The sequence below is a fragment of the Penicillium malachiteum genome (genome assembly GCF_028827825.1).
Source record: "Penicillium malachiteum strain IBT 17515 chromosome Unknown utg000002l:1.0-8849297.0:1.0-8852440.0, whole genome shotgun sequence".
NCBI lineage: Eukaryota > Fungi > Ascomycota > Eurotiomycetes > Eurotiales > Aspergillaceae > Penicillium > Penicillium malachiteum.
In genome coordinates, this window is record NW_026643095.1 from 1,053,922 (window position 1) to 1,070,759 (window position 16,838).

At 46.7% G+C, this 16,838-nt stretch overlaps 8 protein-coding genes across 8 annotated transcripts; 4 read left to right on the forward strand and 4 right to left on the reverse strand.

Annotated features, from left to right (window-relative positions):
* Nucleotides 1-1,839: 1,839 nt before the first annotated feature.
* N7483_003443 (uncharacterized protein) lies at nt 1,840-2,841 on the forward strand (the record flags this gene model as incomplete). The annotated part of the gene is made up of 1 exon (XM_057086880.1): nt 1,840-2,841. One exon carries the CDS (start codon nt 1,840-1,842, stop codon nt 2,839-2,841), a length of 1,002 nt encoding a protein of 333 aa, XP_056946709.1.
* Nucleotides 2,842-4,039: 1,198 nt separating this feature from the next.
* Nucleotides 4,040-5,260, forward strand: N7483_003444 (FAD-dependent oxidoreductase; the record flags this gene model as incomplete). The annotated part of the gene is made up of 1 exon (XM_057086881.1): nt 4,040-5,260. One exon carries the CDS (start codon nt 4,040-4,042, stop codon nt 5,258-5,260), a length of 1,221 nt encoding a protein of 406 aa, XP_056946710.1.
* Nucleotides 5,261-5,553: 293 nt separating this feature from the next.
* N7483_003445 (uncharacterized protein) lies at nt 5,554-7,434 on the reverse strand (the record flags this gene model as incomplete). The annotated part of the gene is made up of 1 exon (XM_057086882.1): nt 5,554-7,434. One exon carries the CDS (start codon nt 7,432-7,434, stop codon nt 5,554-5,556), a length of 1,881 nt encoding a protein of 626 aa, XP_056946711.1.
* A 1,337-nt stretch (nt 7,435-8,771) lies between these two features.
* On the reverse strand, nt 8,772-9,700 carry N7483_003446 (HIG1 domain-containing protein; the record flags this gene model as incomplete). Its single annotated transcript, XM_057086883.1, has 2 exons — nt 8,772-9,588; nt 9,660-9,700. The coding sequence occupies 2 exons, from the start codon at nt 9,698-9,700 to the stop codon at nt 8,772-8,774; spliced, it is 858 nt and encodes a 285-aa protein (XP_056946712.1).
* A 553-nt stretch (nt 9,701-10,253) lies between these two features.
* Nucleotides 10,254-11,648, reverse strand: N7483_003447 (transcription factor SPN1; the record flags this gene model as incomplete). Its single annotated transcript, XM_057086884.1, has 3 exons — nt 10,254-10,500; nt 10,554-11,032; nt 11,091-11,648. 3 exons carry the CDS (start codon nt 11,646-11,648, stop codon nt 10,254-10,256), a joined length of 1,284 nt encoding a protein of 427 aa, XP_056946713.1.
* A 405-nt stretch (nt 11,649-12,053) lies between these two features.
* Nucleotides 12,054-12,461, forward strand: N7483_003448 (uncharacterized protein; the record flags this gene model as incomplete). Its single annotated transcript, XM_057086885.1, has 4 exons — nt 12,054-12,066; nt 12,167-12,198; nt 12,257-12,323; nt 12,424-12,461. The coding sequence occupies 4 exons, from the start codon at nt 12,054-12,056 to the stop codon at nt 12,459-12,461; spliced, it is 150 nt and encodes a 49-aa protein (XP_056946714.1).
* Nucleotides 12,462-12,891: 430 nt separating this feature from the next.
* Nucleotides 12,892-14,417, reverse strand: N7483_003449 (putative nucleoporin; the record flags this gene model as incomplete). Its single annotated transcript, XM_057086886.1, has 4 exons — nt 12,892-12,990; nt 13,057-13,712; nt 13,780-14,124; nt 14,177-14,417. The coding sequence occupies 4 exons, from the start codon at nt 14,415-14,417 to the stop codon at nt 12,892-12,894; spliced, it is 1,341 nt and encodes a 446-aa protein (XP_056946715.1).
* A 1,165-nt stretch (nt 14,418-15,582) lies between these two features.
* Nucleotides 15,583-16,389, forward strand: N7483_003450 (coiled-coil-helix-coiled-coil-helix domain-containing protein; the record flags this gene model as incomplete). The annotated part of the gene is made up of 4 exons (XM_057086887.1): nt 15,583-15,602; nt 15,695-15,922; nt 16,017-16,149; nt 16,291-16,389. The coding sequence occupies 4 exons, from the start codon at nt 15,583-15,585 to the stop codon at nt 16,387-16,389; spliced, it is 480 nt and encodes a 159-aa protein (XP_056946716.1).
* Between the last annotated feature and the right edge of the window lie 449 nt (nt 16,390-16,838).

Here is a 16,838-nt window from a genome sequence, read left to right on the forward strand (position 1 = left end):
GTTGAGCTCGAAATTTCCGACAGTGTCATTGAGATATGTACTACATCATTAGTGACCATCAGTTCGGATGATATCATCCGCCTAGCCCATTTCTCAGTCAAGGAATTTTTGATCTCTGAATGTGCCCGGAAAGAAATTAGCTTCTTTCATCTCTCGGCACAACCTACGCACGGGGTCATTCTGGAAAGATTGCTCCGTGAGATCCATGAGCATAGCAATATTCGCCTGACTGAATTCAACTCCAAGGATAAACCATTACTGAACTATGCAGCTAAATTTTGGGACGGGCATATGAAGGGGTTCTGCGGATTTACACCATCTGAAGACCTCCAGGAGAGTATTGATCACATATTTCTCCATCAACAATGCTACTCCAATTGGATAAGACTCAAAATGAATTTTCTTGGTTATAGGAAATGGTACACGCCTGCTGGATTCTCCGAAACTCCTCTTCAAACAGCCTCATGGGTTGGTCTAATACACACAGCAAGAAGACTACTGGGGAAGGGAGGAAACCCAAATGATGGCTCAAAATTCATTCCCGCCGGTGCCTACGTGTATGCCGCTTTATGAGGACACCTAGCACTTTTGGCATTCCTTTTAGACGCCCCAGGGAAGCCAAGCGATCCAGCAAGGATATTGAGATTCATTGATGATTCGAAGGAGAAAAAAGCGTCATTGGAAATAGTATTTGCTAAGCTTTGGGAAAAGGGTGTGTTGGTTAGCCTACAACCTGATGGTCCTCGCCAGATCGATCCTCGTGTGGGATCAGGGGCGGCAGAAAACAACAAGTGTGGACTCGCTCTAGTCACACTGCTACTTGGGAGAACTGGAGATGCCGTAAAGTTTGATCTGAACTCATTTCTCCGTGGCGCAGCAAGAAGCCCATATGCTAAAGGAATCTTAATGATGATGCTCGATTGACTGGATAAAGGGATTGGGTCATTAGAGGATGGGATTGATGAGCTGGCAAGGTTATGGTTCCCAATCATTACAAGAGCTGACACCTGGGAAAGCAATTACATCAACAAACTTGCGCGGTATTTCAACCTTGAGCTCATGGAGATTTTCCTTGAAATAAATGAGCATGAAATTGTGGTCACAGATGATCTCTTGATTGCAGCGGCTGAGAACCGGCGAGATTCCAAGATATTTAGCCTTTTTCTCCAAGCCATTGGTCCAGACCATTTAATTGGAAACAGTGCCATTTTCAAAATAATTCATTCTTTGGAGGATGGGACACATATATTGGAGAGCTTGTTCGCAGAAAGCAAGCCGTTTTTGTTTCAGAAGAGCTCTTGTTGGATGCCGCCATGCAAGGGAAATCAGAAATTTTCCAACTCCTGGTGGCCATTGGTGGCTCGCGTGTCTCTATCACAGAGAAAATGTTGTTTCAAATACTGATAAGTCATGAGACATTTACAAACAGAAGAACACCTGTCTTCCGAGTCAAGTTGAGTCTCTGACCGAGTATATAGTTGGCCGCCTTGGGCCAGGTTATCTTGTGACCGAGAAAGTCTTGAAACTCGCTGCTAAGAGCCCGCATCTGAGCCGGAGAGCAATTTCTCTGCTTTTAGAGAGATCATCTAGCTTTAGAATACCTAGAAGTGTTTTATCAGCGCCTATGATAACCCTCTCATCTTGGAAACCCTTCTCGATCGAACTCAGAACGAGGCGCCTATCCAGGATATAATTCAATAGATAGTAAATAATCACAGTCGTGGCGAGGACGTTCTTCAACTTCTTATTCGCCGAGGCCTCATTCCTGTCAATGAGCAACTCGTCGAATCATTTGCAAAACACGAGAAGGCTTTGGAAGTCATTTTGATCCACGATCCGATGATCAAAGCTACGCAAAGAGCATTTGAAACTGTGAAGAGTTTTGAAACCATTCATACCCTTCTTATGTTCAAAAACTGGGACTTTTCAGTTTCTGAGGACCTTGTGAAAGAATTGGTATCCTTTGGCTATGACGATTTTAACTCTACCAACATAGAGACCATATCACGTTTGCTTCTTGCTCACTTCGAATCCGCAATGCCCATTACCGAAGAGATCCGTTTGTATACAGCTCATTCACATCCATATCCTGGAGATATCATCCGTTTATTTCTAGATGAAAGGCGTCCCTTGGATCTTCAGTCTTTTTGGGAGCGTCTATGGCAAACTTTCTGTGATTCTAGTGAAGAGGTATCTGATGTGCTACTGGAATACACCACTCTGGAAATTTCTAAGCGTACGCTTGAGAGAGTTCCGAGCCCGGGCTCCAAGCCGTTGATTAGTAGCCCAGGCTCATCTAGGGATCAAGATTCATCTGACGATCAGGAATCATCTGATAGTGATTATTCATCTGACCTTCAAAGCATATCTTATCTTGAAAGCACATCTGACCTTGAAAGCATATCTGACCTTGAAGCAAGATCTTGGACTGATGTACCATATGAAGCATTGAGCATCAGATATGATTTCTTATCCAGACTTGTTTGGTTCTTGGTGGAGCACAACTTCGCTATCCCCCAAGATGTTATGGGCGTCATCATGGAAAAAGGACTCCTCGCAACGATAGTCGCCGTTCTCGACCACAATCCATATATCAGCATCACAGATGAACTTCTCAATGCTGCAGGGAATAATCCCGACTACTACGATATCAGTTGGCTTCTTTACATGTTTTCGGAGTCAATGGAGGTCGTTGGAGCTCCTGACGGCGATATTCATATCATCCACTGGCCTCGGGATTCAAGAGAGTGCAATTTATCCAGCTGCACGATACCTCATTCTGTAGCAGAGCACAAGGATGGCTGGCACACATCATGGAAATATTCTCAGCTTCGCTATTGAAGTGTCTGATCAATTACATGTTTTTATGAACCCTTTTTTTCTTTTTCTCTCCTTACATCCGTACTACCGCTTGTTTGAATAAGCAAATAGAACTAAATCTGCTTCTTTTAAACTTTTTCAAGTGGTACTCTTTATCCTGAATAGTCTTAATTTTTGAGTCTCTGTACAAAATTTTGAACAGATATTACTTATTAGGTAGTGTCCACTGGCATATACAGAAATTTTCGCATAACCTGGTCAGTTCAAGTTTCCGTGGATAATTATTTGGTGCCCATTGAATAAGAAGACAAGTCCTCACGCCCCGCTTCGCGCGGCACTGCCAGTGAAGCAGCGAGCATTTGAAATTGGGACCTCGGGAGAGGTATGTCCTCAGCACACGAGTGCTTGGCCAGATATGTCCACATCCTCTCAGATAGCACTTGAGGTATGTCCACATACTTAAGTACATTTCTTAGTCCGAGTCAGTGGCATCTACAGGTGCCTGATGAGCTACACCTCTTGGTATATAAGTACCTACTGGGTTATCTATATGATTACCTAGAAGGGAATGCTACTAGTAGCTGCTATATAGTGTCACGGCAACCAAACGGTGCCATGATTGTGCGATACTTATACCGTTCCGGGCTGATTGAATCCATCGGATTCAATCATAGTTAGTCTTTTGGCCATGTTGGTTAGCGTACCCGGAAACGTGAACATAACATATAGTTAGATATAGAAAACTGCCAGCCCTACATATATCTAAAGTAAGATGTAGGTAAAGTGAGAGATATCTAAAGTGAGAGATAGCTAGAGAGATATTTATATTTAGATGTAATAAATCAAAGAAAAACTTAGCCTATTAGTTAATCTATGGTCACTGGGTGTTCTACCAGACAGTAAGGAAACCTAAAAAAACAACTACCACCCAAGTAGGAAAAGAGGTCTAGGTCTAAAACTCACATGATAATTTCTAACATTAAAGGTTCTGAGACCCTGATAACCTTGGAACCTTGGAAAAGATGATAGTAAGGTTAAGGTATGGGCCACATCTCTCGGTCCCGAGCTTACATAGCTTCGGTCCCGAGAACCTTGGAACTTGATACTGACTGTCTATAAGAACAGTGGCATCACCTCGATCTAACATGCACATATTTTCATTCCCAACTCGATAAACCTTCCCGCAGACTACAAGGCAGTCTCAGTTCCCTTTACCTCAATGTCTCATCCGGTTTTAATCATCGGAGCCGGTCTAGGCGGGGTATGTCTCGCCCAAGCACTTCACAAAAACAACATCCCATTCAAACTATTCGAGCAAGACGAAAGACACAATCTCCGATCTCAAGGCTATCGTCTGAGAATTACCGAGCATGGTATCAGTGCTCTAGAGCAAGCTCTCACTCCTGAACTCTTCGCTCTATTCGAGAAGACCTGCGCTACAACCACCGGGTTCGGCATCAGAGTTAAACCAGATGGCACATCGATGCCCTTTTCATCTTCAGGAGGTCCTCCAGGACCACCTCCAAGCTCTTTATCCCAAAGGGCATACACAGTGGGCCGCAGTACCTTCCGTGAAGCTATGCTCACAGGTCTTGAGGAACATGTTTTCTTTGGAAAGAGTTTCGTACGCTATGAAGAATTCCCTGAAAATATCATCGCCCATTTCGCAGATGGGACTAGTGTAGATGGAATTCTAATTGTTGGTGCGGATGGTGTACGCTCTCGAGTTCGCAGACAGCTTATTCCGAATTTTCCTGCTATTGATACAGGCATGCGCATTGTGTTTGGTAAAACACCGATTACACCGGAATACCTCGCCGAAACACCTGAGAGCCACCGAACAGGGATGAGTCTCGTGACAGATCCAGATGACAAAGATCAGCCAACTCTCATGTTCGAGTCGATTCATTTTCCCTATGCGGGTGAAGTGTCAAACCCACAATTACCTGATCCGTACATGTACTGGGTACTTGTCTTTCATCGCGAGATCATTCCCTTCTCGGATGAGAAGTCGTGGCATTATACACCAGAAGAAGCAGCCAATCTTGCACGCCAGCTGACTGCGTCTTGGAAACCTGCTTTGCAATGTATTATCGTTCACCAGGATGCGAGTCAATCGTCTGTTCGTTCACTTTTGTCTGCGCCATTGGATATCGCAGCTTGGGAGCCATCGGGCAGAGTGACACTTCTTGGAGATGCAGTCCATGTGATGCCTCCGACTGGGGCTATGGGAGCAAATACTGCTCTGCGGGATGCTGCTGACCTGGCCCGCCGTATTGTTAAAGCTGGTGGTGCTGAAAAGTTGGATAGTCAGGTTATTGGAGAGTATGAGACGGATCTGCGTGAGTTTGCGAAGAAGGCAATTGACATGAGTTGGAAAGGAGGGATGAAGAGCTTTGGTCTTAGATCTATCGAGGAATGTGAGAGTATTGTTCTCTAGGTAGTCTACTAGGTAGTGAGAAATTAGAGCGATAGATTAGTATACCAACCTTTGAAGTACAACATTTTGAATATGATAATTTCTAAAACTTCAGATTACATGTAAATATCGTTGTCATGCACGCCACTGATCAAGGGCATACTCACTGCTGCATCCATATGTAGATACTGGAGACTAAAGTAAGATATTCTGGTTCCAGCTTCAATGAATAACTTGACGTCCATTTTTGTTTCTCTATTAGAATAAAGTGTGTCCACGCTATGATACACAAAAAAAAATTGACAGATACCGCACTATGGCAATTCCGCGGCCACTTCACCAGACTGAAGTTCCGTGTGTAAATTTCTCATTATCGTTATTTCACCAGCAGGCGGAGACCAAGGAGGTGGTTTATCTCCATCAACCTCATGGACCTCACCTGTCTCCGCATACTGCTCCGAAACACTAGAGACACCGGCTTGTTCCGATGAACTGTATAGAGGCGGCTCAGCTGCTTCTGACAAAGGTGGTCCAGACAATTCCGTCGCATCGTTAGAGGCCAGCTCCCGTGCACTATCCTGGTCTGGAGCCCCAGCACCAGCTTCAGCAGTAGGGACTTGCCTGCGGTTTTTCAAGTACCAAGAAGCAAGGAGCCAGGCAATGCAGACAGTTAAAGCACCTCCTGCACCACAGCCGATACCAATCCCGATCTTTGCGCCGTTTGACAATCCACCACCATGGCCATGGTTACCTCCGTTGCCACCATCTCCGTTACCGCCAGTATTGTTGCCGTAAGTTTTGTCGAGAGGGGTCCACCAGCCGGACCAAGTCTCTTCCCAGGATCCAGATGATGAGCTACCCGTGATATTAGTGTCACTGACGTAGATTTCCTGCAAGCTACTTCCACTCATGACAGGGCCTGGAGCTTGAGCGAAGAACCAGTATCCACTGCCCGTTCCATTTTGCCAGTTTGTGCCAACGAATGTGGCCTGTAGAAAAGCTCTGCCGAGGTAATAGTCGTCTGATGGGAAACATGGGAAATATGTTGTGTTTTGTTCAACGAGAGGGGGTTCGAGGGTGAGTTTGAGGAGATTGAAGGGAACCTTGATGGTGATGTTTGGTGACGCTGAGTCAGTACCCCCGTTGTTCTCGAATGTAAATGAGAGATAGGTTGGGGATTCAGTGATGTTGGAGAATAGGTAATTACTGGTATTCCAGAAGTAAAGATTTAACCCCTCGTCGAAGTAAACTGGAAGTTGCTCGGCGATAGCACTGCAGGCATCCCCGGGAAGGTAAAGGTAGGGCCGTAACGGATCGAATTGGACAGTGCTTGGGCGACTCCCTGAGCTGCCGTCCTGTCTGAATAGACCGTCCATGCTCTGGAAGGTGGACCATGGAGACGCTCCCTCCGCGACTCCGAGCCCAATGTCATACAGAGTAGTTTCCATGATACCGAGGCTGTCTGTAGGATCAACAGCTTGGCTACTCACATTTCCAATAATTCGATCCGCATCATATCCGCCGAACACGAGGGAGCCGGCGATAGGTGGCGTCACTGAACCAATGTGCATTCCCCATGAATACGAAGGAATAAATCCTTGCTCCCAGTTATAGGCCTCGAACAAATTATAGTCGACCCCATCGACGACATGGTCCAGCTTCGTGCCACCTAGAGATAACGTCCCCACCTCGATTGGGTATCGGATCCCATTGGAATATGTCTGGTATGCCTCATAGACCGCGGTCATGCTAATATTCGGGACAGTCAACCCAGCAACCTTGATCGAGTCTCCGACCTGCGCAGCGAGAGCATATGAATTGCCACCGAATTTATTCAAGTATGCATCGCTTGACCCCTCCACCCATGTCATGTTACTTGTATCATTCGAGTTCACAGAGGGAATGTATGAGGTATCCGATGTGCCGAGGTTGAACGTTCCAGCGTTATTGGCGAGGCAGTCACCGGTGACATTTGGTGTTGAGCAGACGGAGTCGAGTATAATGAGACTGGCCCATTTATCACCAGGATACAGAGCGACGGATTGACTATTACTGCCCAGTTCGGCTTCGATAGCCTGCCAAGGACCATCGGGTCCATATGCCGTAGGTGACCATGTCGCGGAATATAAGGAGGGAGATCCACTAGCAATTGTGGAAAGCCCGCATATGAGAGCGAAAGAAAGACTTGGGATCATGATTCCAAGCCGGTATGGGCTTTGTATAATTTGGACGGAGGACAGAAAAGAAAGTCCAGGGTGTTGAACGCGTCATGCATGGGCTTTTAAGAACCAAATCTGAGCCACTAGAGACCAAGTCTAGGCATTGCCTCCACTATGTGACTGGCCTGTGCGTTTTCAAGCATGGTCTCCACAGGACGCAGTTTTCAGCCTTGATCCGCCACGGATGAACAGGGGGAAAGGCTAGCGGTTTAGTGGGTGAGTTAGCGTCATAGAGTTGTCTGAGTTGATACGTACATCTCTACGCCACACACGGTTCAACCTTTTATTATCTAAATAGAATTTCTGATTGAACTTGAAAATAATTCTTATTCTTCAATATCATGTTTTATTTTCCCCAATTCTTCCATGTAAGATGAATATCAGAAAGGTTCTCCTATTTTGGGTCCCGAGTGCCTAATTCTCGCCCCCATCGGCTAAGATCCACCAGAATCAATTAATTCGACTTGATTGGTGTAAAATGTTTTCGAGTTCCAGAAGATCCAATTTTTTCTTTCCTATTAAAGTATGAATTTCATGACAACAGGATTGTTAAGACCCTCTTTCAGCGCCGGATGCCCAGCATTTAAGTATGAACGTAGAAGTATAGACAACTGCCTAGCTTAATTCCTTCAAGTTGTTCACTTGAACATTGAATGTGTCTTGATAAAATTTGAAATCATATCATGCATGTCTACTACTATTAAATCCTCGAGGATATAGGTTCATCATGATGCTTATAATAGAATCCTACCAGTGGGATTTTAAGGGGTATAATTTCAATGTTCGAAACGATGATCCAACATTAATCAGATTTAAGCGATATCAACTGGAGCTGAGTCTCCATACTCTACATATGGAAGACATATACAGACCAGTCAACTGGTTGACCGTAGTCATTACTAATTGGCAGTACATTGTATATCAAAGATCCCTCAAGTGCTGTCGGTTAATCTATGCTAGCAGTCGGAGTCCTTGGGAACCAGGCTGAAAGATACGATGATCAGATCATAAATAAGAGTCATTCATTAGAGAAGAGAGAGACGGACAAGCCGAAGTATCATACACGACCACATTAAGTAGACTTTTCAAGCATGAACCCCGGAGGGACAAACAAAGAAATAAAACGCCGCTGGAATCAAATGCAAATATGTACTCCTGACGGTCTCAATATAATAATCCAACGGTCCAGCCATTTGGAAACGGAACCGCTGGGGACCACTGGTCTTCCCGCCATTCTATCGTTTTAATTCGAATCAGCCACCAAAAGAGGTAGCAAGAGTGTAAAGCGTGAGGCAGTATGAAAATCAAAAGACTTAAGCCTTCTTCTCCTCGGTTTCAGTCTGAGACTGTTCAGCTTCAGACTCCTCCTTGGGCTTCTCAGCCTCATCCTCCTGCTTAGTCTTCTCAGCACCCTCACTCTTCTCCTCAAACTTGGAGTCAGGAGCATGCTTCTTCTTCTCCACAGCGTCGTGCTCAGACTTCAAGCTCAGAGTCTGGTGCTTAGACTTCAACCGCTGCTCTTCAGCAGCAACCATTTCCTTCCATAGATCACTCTCATCATTGGGGGTATGGTGAACAGGGGGAGCTTCCGCCACTTCCTTCTGCGCAGCCTTGCCCTTCTTAGCCGCCTCCATAAGTCCGCGACCGCGACGCTGATCCGAGATCTCAAATGCAGCAGACGCGCACAGAACACCCAATGTCAATCCCTGAGCGTAGACACGAGCCTGGACGAGCTTCTGTTGACCAGAGAGGTAAGGGTTACGGCTAACAAGGACGAAGGATCCAAGCATAGAGGCGACCCAAGTAGCGCCAACAATCTTGTATTTCTCGCGACGTGCGAATGCGACAACGCGATCAGAGATGCTGAGACCGCGAGATTCCTCGGCGCGCAGACGCTCTTCGCGGTTCTCGTACCAGAGCTTCTCGGCGTTGTGCTGGGTTTCAAAGGTGCGGGAAGCATGGTCGGCGGCGATAATTCCGACGAAGGTTCCAGATGAGGTGACGAGGAAGGCCTTCATGGGAGTTGTGAGGTTTCGGATGGTGTGGAATCGTCTTGAGGCGAGGAGTACACCTGCTGTACCAGCAACAAGACCGACAACGCCGCCCAGGGAGCCACCCTTAACGACAGAGCTGTTATTATCTGTCAGTATGGCATGATGCGCGCGGGAAGTAAGACCAGCTTAGAAAGCTTCAATTCGTACCTGTAGTGGGCAGCTTCTTCTTCCTTAGTGAGGAGCTTCATGTTGTATGTATGAGAGGTATGTGTGATGTGTAGATGTGTGAGGGGAATGAGGAGTGGAAGATGAAGGGCTATATAAAAAGTTGGAGACCAAAGACCGAGAGCCCGGTTATCATGACGTGACTCTAACGGGATCTGCTTTTTCTCTCTCACTTTCGGGCATAATCGTACGGCGTTTACTCGGTCTCGGCTCGGTGACTACTTAGGTCCTCATTCTTATGGTACTTTTTATATGTAGAAAACTCGGCGAATGCGGCGAGTGCGATTAAACGGATAACACGGCTTATTCAATACTTTTAATTGGCCTAAAAATTCAAATTTTCATTTCATACGATGCTTATTTGTGTTTCTGTAGGACTAACAAAGTAGTACCTGATGCGATCTTGTTACATGCCATTTCCAGATATCAAAGGTTCCGATCATTCCCGAACACCAAACACCGTGAAGCAAAATAACATAAAAAATATCAGAGCGAACAGAGGAAATGATGAATGTGGCTACCTCCATGGAAAAAACTCGGAGATGAAGAGGAAGAAAAAAATATTTTAATGGTAATCTATCGGCGAGACGCCTTGGCTGCCGCACTCTGTCGCGCCTGCATCCTGCGGAATCGTTCCTCGCCATCAGCACCAAGAGGTCGAGCAAACCGACTTTCCGATATAGCAGTTTGGCGAGGAACAACACTGTAGCTGACTTGGGTACGGTCAACACGGGCACGGTTGGCAAGACGAGGAGGAAGCTTGTCACGATTGCGAGCTTCCGCAGCAACAATCTCAGCAGTAGTGGTGCGCTTGGCCATTTTACTACGGAGTCATTAGTATAAAATGCAAATTATTGAGTACAAGGGCATACATACGTGGGATCATAATCAGCCTGCTGGAACACACGCTTCGAGTAATCATCACTTCGCTGGAGAATGGGACGGGTCCACTCAGCCAATAACTTCTCGGCCATCATTTTGATAGCGTTTTCAGTTCGCTTGCTCTTGGTGTAAAACACGACAACCTTGCCAATTCCACTGGCAATAAGTGCATCCTTTTGGATAGGAAGTCTGGTCAACGCAGTGAGAAGGTCACGCTGGATATTGTATGCGGGCATCGAGCCGTCGTCCAGAGGCTCAAGGAAGAATCGAATGGCCTCAAGAAGGTTGATTTCAGGGTCGACCAAGCTGTTAGTGTATTGATTGCGGTTGAGGAGCATAAGGACCTCCGGGAGGATCTTCAGCTTGTGCATGGCTGGCTTGCCCTCCTGGCGATTAATAGCATCCATCTGAGCTGCATGGGTCATGCGCTTGCGCATATCTTCAATTTCAGCATCAGCCATAGCTTCAAGATCCTGTCAATATAGTCAGTATGGTTAAACATGCGACAAAGGTAGCACCAGAATAACATACAATGCCATCCTGCTTGCGGGATCGCCTCTTAGTGGGCTTCTTCAAAGCTTCATCCATCGCACGATCCAGAGCGCGACGACGACGGGTCTCGGGATCCAGAGTCTCCTCATCTGTATCAGGCTCGGCCTCCTTCTTTTTCTTCTGGCGACGAGCCGGTCCTGCTTCGCCTCCTTCCTCCTCGTCGTCGTCACGCGCATGACGGCTCTTCTTCTCGCGACGGCCTTCCCTACGGCGCGGGCGACCTTCTTCTCCATCTGTGCGCTTGCGCTTGTGTCGGCCAATGAGCTTCAGGTTGTCTTCATCAATCGCCAGCTGTGGACGGTCCTCGACGTCAACGTTTTCGGGGTCGAAGTTCTCGAACTCTGCCTCGTCGACCTCAGAGAGTAGGGACTCATCATCCGATTGATCGATATCATTATCTTCGTCGTTTGCTTCAGGTTGATTCTCCTGGTCGCCTTCGTCATCACCCGCGGTAATCGGTGCCGCGGCCTTTTCAGGCTCTTCGTGGTCGGCGGACGCGGCGCGCGAACCAGCCTGGTGCTCTGGAGATGCAGACATGGTAGAGATCTTGAATGTTGAGCTTTACCGGATTGAGTGGCTAAGGTGAAGAATCGTATTGGGTCGGTACGTCAAGCACGGTGAAAAGGCGCGGTATGTTATCTGTTCAGCGGACCGGGCGCCTCTCCTCGAGATGTATGGGACAATCCGCAGGTCAGTCGAGGGATATGACTCTGTAATATCAAATGGATAGGATTCAATGGAATTAAGGAAAAGAAGATCGGTCAGTAATAAAGAATAGAGGATGAGAGAGGCGAAAGGTTGAAGTGGAACAGAGAAGGAGAAGGTGGTCTGTGCTCCCGTGATTTCTTTCCTCGCCGAAGTTCGTTCGCCGACAATCGTTCATTCACTTCAACTCTCCATCTCAACCCATTTATATCCCATTTTTATTCAATATATATCACAATGTTTGCCCCGGGTATGTCAACTTCCATCTTACAACCACCTTGCCATCTTCAAAATGAAACTATCACGCGCATTTCCCTTTTCCGGACTAACACGATCTTCTTCCTCGGCAGGCCAGGAACAGCTCTCCAAGGAGGACCTCAAGGTAATTATATCACTATGCTCTTTGGTTATTATTGATTATTTACTAACTCTCACTCCAGGCTGGTGAGATTGAGGCTTGCCAGACCGTCCGCATGGCCGTTGTCGGTGGTATCCTTCTCTACCTGTGTAAGTTGAATCCTCAGTGACGTTGCACTTCCGCTTCACTTTTGCTACAAGCCATTCTGCCATTCTTTGCTCTGTGCCTGACATCTTTCATTTGCAATAGCTCCCTTCGCCGTTGACTTCGCCAAGAAGTTCCTTTAAGGAATCACCGTTTTACCCACATTCCTCCTCGATGTCATGAGCGCATGATTCAGTTGCCATTTAGGATCATCTGTTGATGTCGGAGGAACTTTCGTTGATGTATTATTATTTTTACATGTCTGCTTTTCTTTTATTATGAGGTTCCAGGGACATAGATAATGGAAAAGAGGAAATCATGGCGATATGCCACTTAAAAATCTACATATGGCACACAGTTCAACGTAAGCATAAGCAACACGGCCCCGGGGATTAATATAAAAGATTTAGGATGAAACACATGGACTGCGGGGGAAAATAAAATCTTTTGAACTATGCATTACAGTACTTTGGTCCACACAAAATAACGCCGGTGCTCCCATGCCCACGAACATCATGACGATAACTATAACATTTGAAGGTTCACATTGCAGAAATTCCATAGATATTCCATCTAGTTTCCGTTGAGTTTCTGCGCCTCGTCGAATTCCTTCTTGACCGATGCCAATTCTTTTTGCAAGTGCTGGATCTGTGCGTGGTAGTCATCGAGAATCTATATTTAGTTAGTAAACAAGGGTACTTGGATAACTCCGAATATAGGGGGGGTAGTGGTGCTAACCTTCTTTGCCGTCTTCATTGTCTGCTCATCAATCTCATCTTCAGCATTGGAGGCCACATTTCCCCCAGCACGTTCCATCTCTGCCTGTAAACGCTTGCTCTGTTCGTGGATAGCTAGCATGCGGGCCCAAATCTCCTCACCACGACCATTGAGGGAGGGATCGAAGACAGAGCGCTCGAGCTGGGCAAGCTTCTTCTTGAGCTCTTCCTCGGCATCGTCCATCGCATAGCCTCTGTTGCGCAGTACTTGGGTCTTAGCTGCAAGGGCCAGGCAGCGCTTGCTGAGAACAAGGTGCTTTCTTCGGCAGTCGGCAATCTTGAGAGATATCTTTAGGTCATGGCGTGAGAGCAAGTCGGTCAAGCAGTTGTTGATTTCGTGAAGACGAGCTTGCATCATGCTGAGGAAGTCCTTTTGTCTCTGTGCACGTTTGCCAAGCTCCCAGAATCCCTTGACAAGAACGGGGACGTAGCCAGGTTCTGGGCGTTTGCGCAAAGCTGCTTCCCATTTAGTCTCATCGTCCTCGGGGCCTGGCTGGTAAAATGGCGCAGCTTCTTCTCCGACATTGTTGTAGAGATAGGCTCGGAATGGAGATGCGCGGTTGGGGGCATCCCATTTGTCTTTAACAATGGCGATCTGCATTGGGACTGTGCGGTGGACTAATTAAAGATTATCTGGGTTAGCATTCTGGTTTGATATCTAAGGTCACCTGAGATGAAAGCCTACCTCCAGTAATAGCACGACCTGGAGACCACAGACTCGATGAGAGCGATGGCTCTTGCTGCTGACCCTGAGGCTGAGCCATAGTAGTCTGACCAAATTGCGATTGTTGCGGCTGTTGGCCCTGTTGTTGTTGCTGTTGACCACCCAGCAGTGATCCTGCGAAGAGGCTGCCTTGTTGTTGAGGTTGTTGCTGCTGCTGTGGTTGTGTGCTAGCACCAAGACCTCCCCCGAATAATGTTCCACCGGTACCAGTCACAGGTTGCTGGGCGAAACCACCAAACATACTACCAGCGGGTTTTGGCGCGGTATTAAACAGGCTGCCAGATTGCTGGGGCTGTTGCGTCTGCCCTGAGACCACCACCAAACAAACTGCCTGCGGGCTTTTGAGCCGTAGTCGAACCAAAAGCACTCGTCGCCTGCTGCGGCTGAGCCGCCGGTGTGGATCCAAAAAGTGAGCCAGTTGAGGTCTGCTGTTGATTTTGTGCCGGCTGAGCGCCGAACATTGCTCCACCGCTAGCCGGGGTAGCGGTGTTTGTGCTAGCACCGAATCCTCCAAATGCTGCAGGCTTATTCGCTGTGTTTCCAAACATACTCCCCCCAGCAGGCTGGGTCTGAGTCGCAGGCGCGCCGAAAAGAGACATGATGGGTGTCACAAAAAAAAACCGCAGAAGGGTATCGCAGGAAACAAGGCGCGGTCGGTGAGGGATCGGTCAGAGTGAAAACGGAATTGAGACACGTGATATTCCCAGAAAGCCCCACAGCAATATGGGAGAAATCAATGGCACTTCCCGGGGGAGTGATGGTGGTTGATGATTGACGATCTGAGGGGGTGCTGGAGCTCAGAAGAAAGAAGTTATCGGAGCTGGGTTGTTTAGAATCACGTGAGTAATTCAATGAGGGTCCGAGATCGAGGTTGATTAGACATTGAATGTGCATTATGACCTACATAAACTTCAGCTCGGTCATATAATATTTTTATGTCTTACTTTCTTATAAAATGGATTATTTGAGGAATATAGCCCTTGAGGTGGTTGGCGCATCTGAAAGCATTGTGTTTCCTACGAATGATTAGTCATTGTATATCCGGAACGTGCCCATTTTATAGTTCAGATGAGAGCTCAAGTTCGGACTTAACACAAGTATCAAAGTTGGAACTTGGATACTAATTATACATTTCAGATTACCATTGTTCCAATCTCAATAAGCGCGTCATATATTGAGTATGGATGTGACCACCAGAACAAATTCGAAAAGCAATGTTCACTGGTAGGTGGATTTAATCCCAAGTACGTACTATGTATATATAGTGCAATATATGTGTAACTCAACCTTAGATATATTCAATAGATATTCACACCTGCACCTGGGCACTGGTATATAACATTTGACTTGAACAACCCTTTTAACTTACATAGCGGGCCTTACATTATTAGGTTACTATTGCAAAATAAAGCCTTCACGTACAAAAAACTTGAAAAACATCTAAAAAAAAAAGTCCAAAAAGAAGTGTGCATCATCCGTGAATCGAACACGGGCCTCGTCGATGGCAACGACGAATTCTACCACTAGACCAATGATGCTAGTTGATGTAAGCAACTCCAACTTTTGACTACATAATCCTAACACAATCAAGATTGAAGCTCACCGCCCAGCAGTTAAATGCTGAGATAATCCATATATCCATTAACCAATCAGCATCAAGTCAAAGAAACCGACCTTTCATTCCACCGCAGCCCGCAGCTCTGATCAACTCGACCCCGTCAATTGCACCTCCCCCAACCCCTCAATACCACAGCTACCGTCATCATGGCCCAGAGAGATGCCCGGTATGACAATTCCACTCACAAATCCCCCAAAGCCCAGCCTGTCCCAACCCTCCCGCCTCACTATACCCCAAGCTAACCTCTCATCCCTCTAGCTTCAACCAACAGGTCCTGGTGGACACCACGCCCATGCCAGACCACATCCCTAAGGTGGAAGAAATTGGTGCTACCTCTGCCCCTCTTTTCAGCGCGGCCTACTTCATTGGCGACCGGTGCAAGGCCTTTAACGATGACTACATGAAGTGCAAGGATGAAGCGAACGGTCGCGGCGAGTTCGATTGTATGAAGGAGGGGCGCAAGGTTACCCGCTGTGCTGCTAGCGTGTATGTGGACCTTACCTCAACTCTGATCTGATCTGACTCGAAGGATTACACGATCAATGGCCGAATTGAAGCACCCATGCTAACCCGTTCATAGTATCAAGGATATCAACACCCACTGCATGCAGGAGTTCAAGGCTCACTGGGAGTGCCTTGAGAACAACAACCACTACCTTTTCGAGTGCCGCAAGCCCGAGCAGTCTCTTAACAGCTGTGTCTTTGAGAAATTGGTACGATCAACCTAACCCAGAAACATTCATATTCACCTGCGGAAATGCGGAATCACCTCGGTTTATCTACACCGGATACAATCGAACCATAATCGCGCTTTCTGCTCAATCTCAATTGCTCAAGCTAACCATATCAAACAGGGCCTGAAGAAGACCATCCCCGGTGCCCCGGAAAACGAGGTGCCCGTGCACCTGCGCCCGAAACAGAAGTACGCCCAGTACCCCGGCCGACAGTTCTAAACGAACTTGATTTCAAAGAAGTTTTAGAACGCGGGACCTTATGTCCTTGATCCCGTTGCTTCCCTTGATTCTTGATTCTCTCTCATTACAACCCCCCCCGCTTTCCATTGCCGTCAGGGTCCCGGCATTTTTTTCCTCCGTTTGTTTAATGCGGATGCGCAAGTGGCCCTTGTGTCTCGTCTATTTCAGTTTCTAGTCTGGTGTATTTTGTGTAAATATCTATTGGCATCAGGAATGGTTATATGATTTCTGCTTGGTTTCTTTAATATTACTTTTGTATTGGATATACAATTAGAATGGGAAATGTTCTCTCGGTACTAGTATGATATCAGGGATTGATCTCAAGTTGTCCACCTGGTTCAGAATTATCTGTATTCATGAGTCCCGTCTTCTATCTCATCTAATGAGTGCTCTATGCCCCAAATACCTGATATTAATGGCATCAGGGA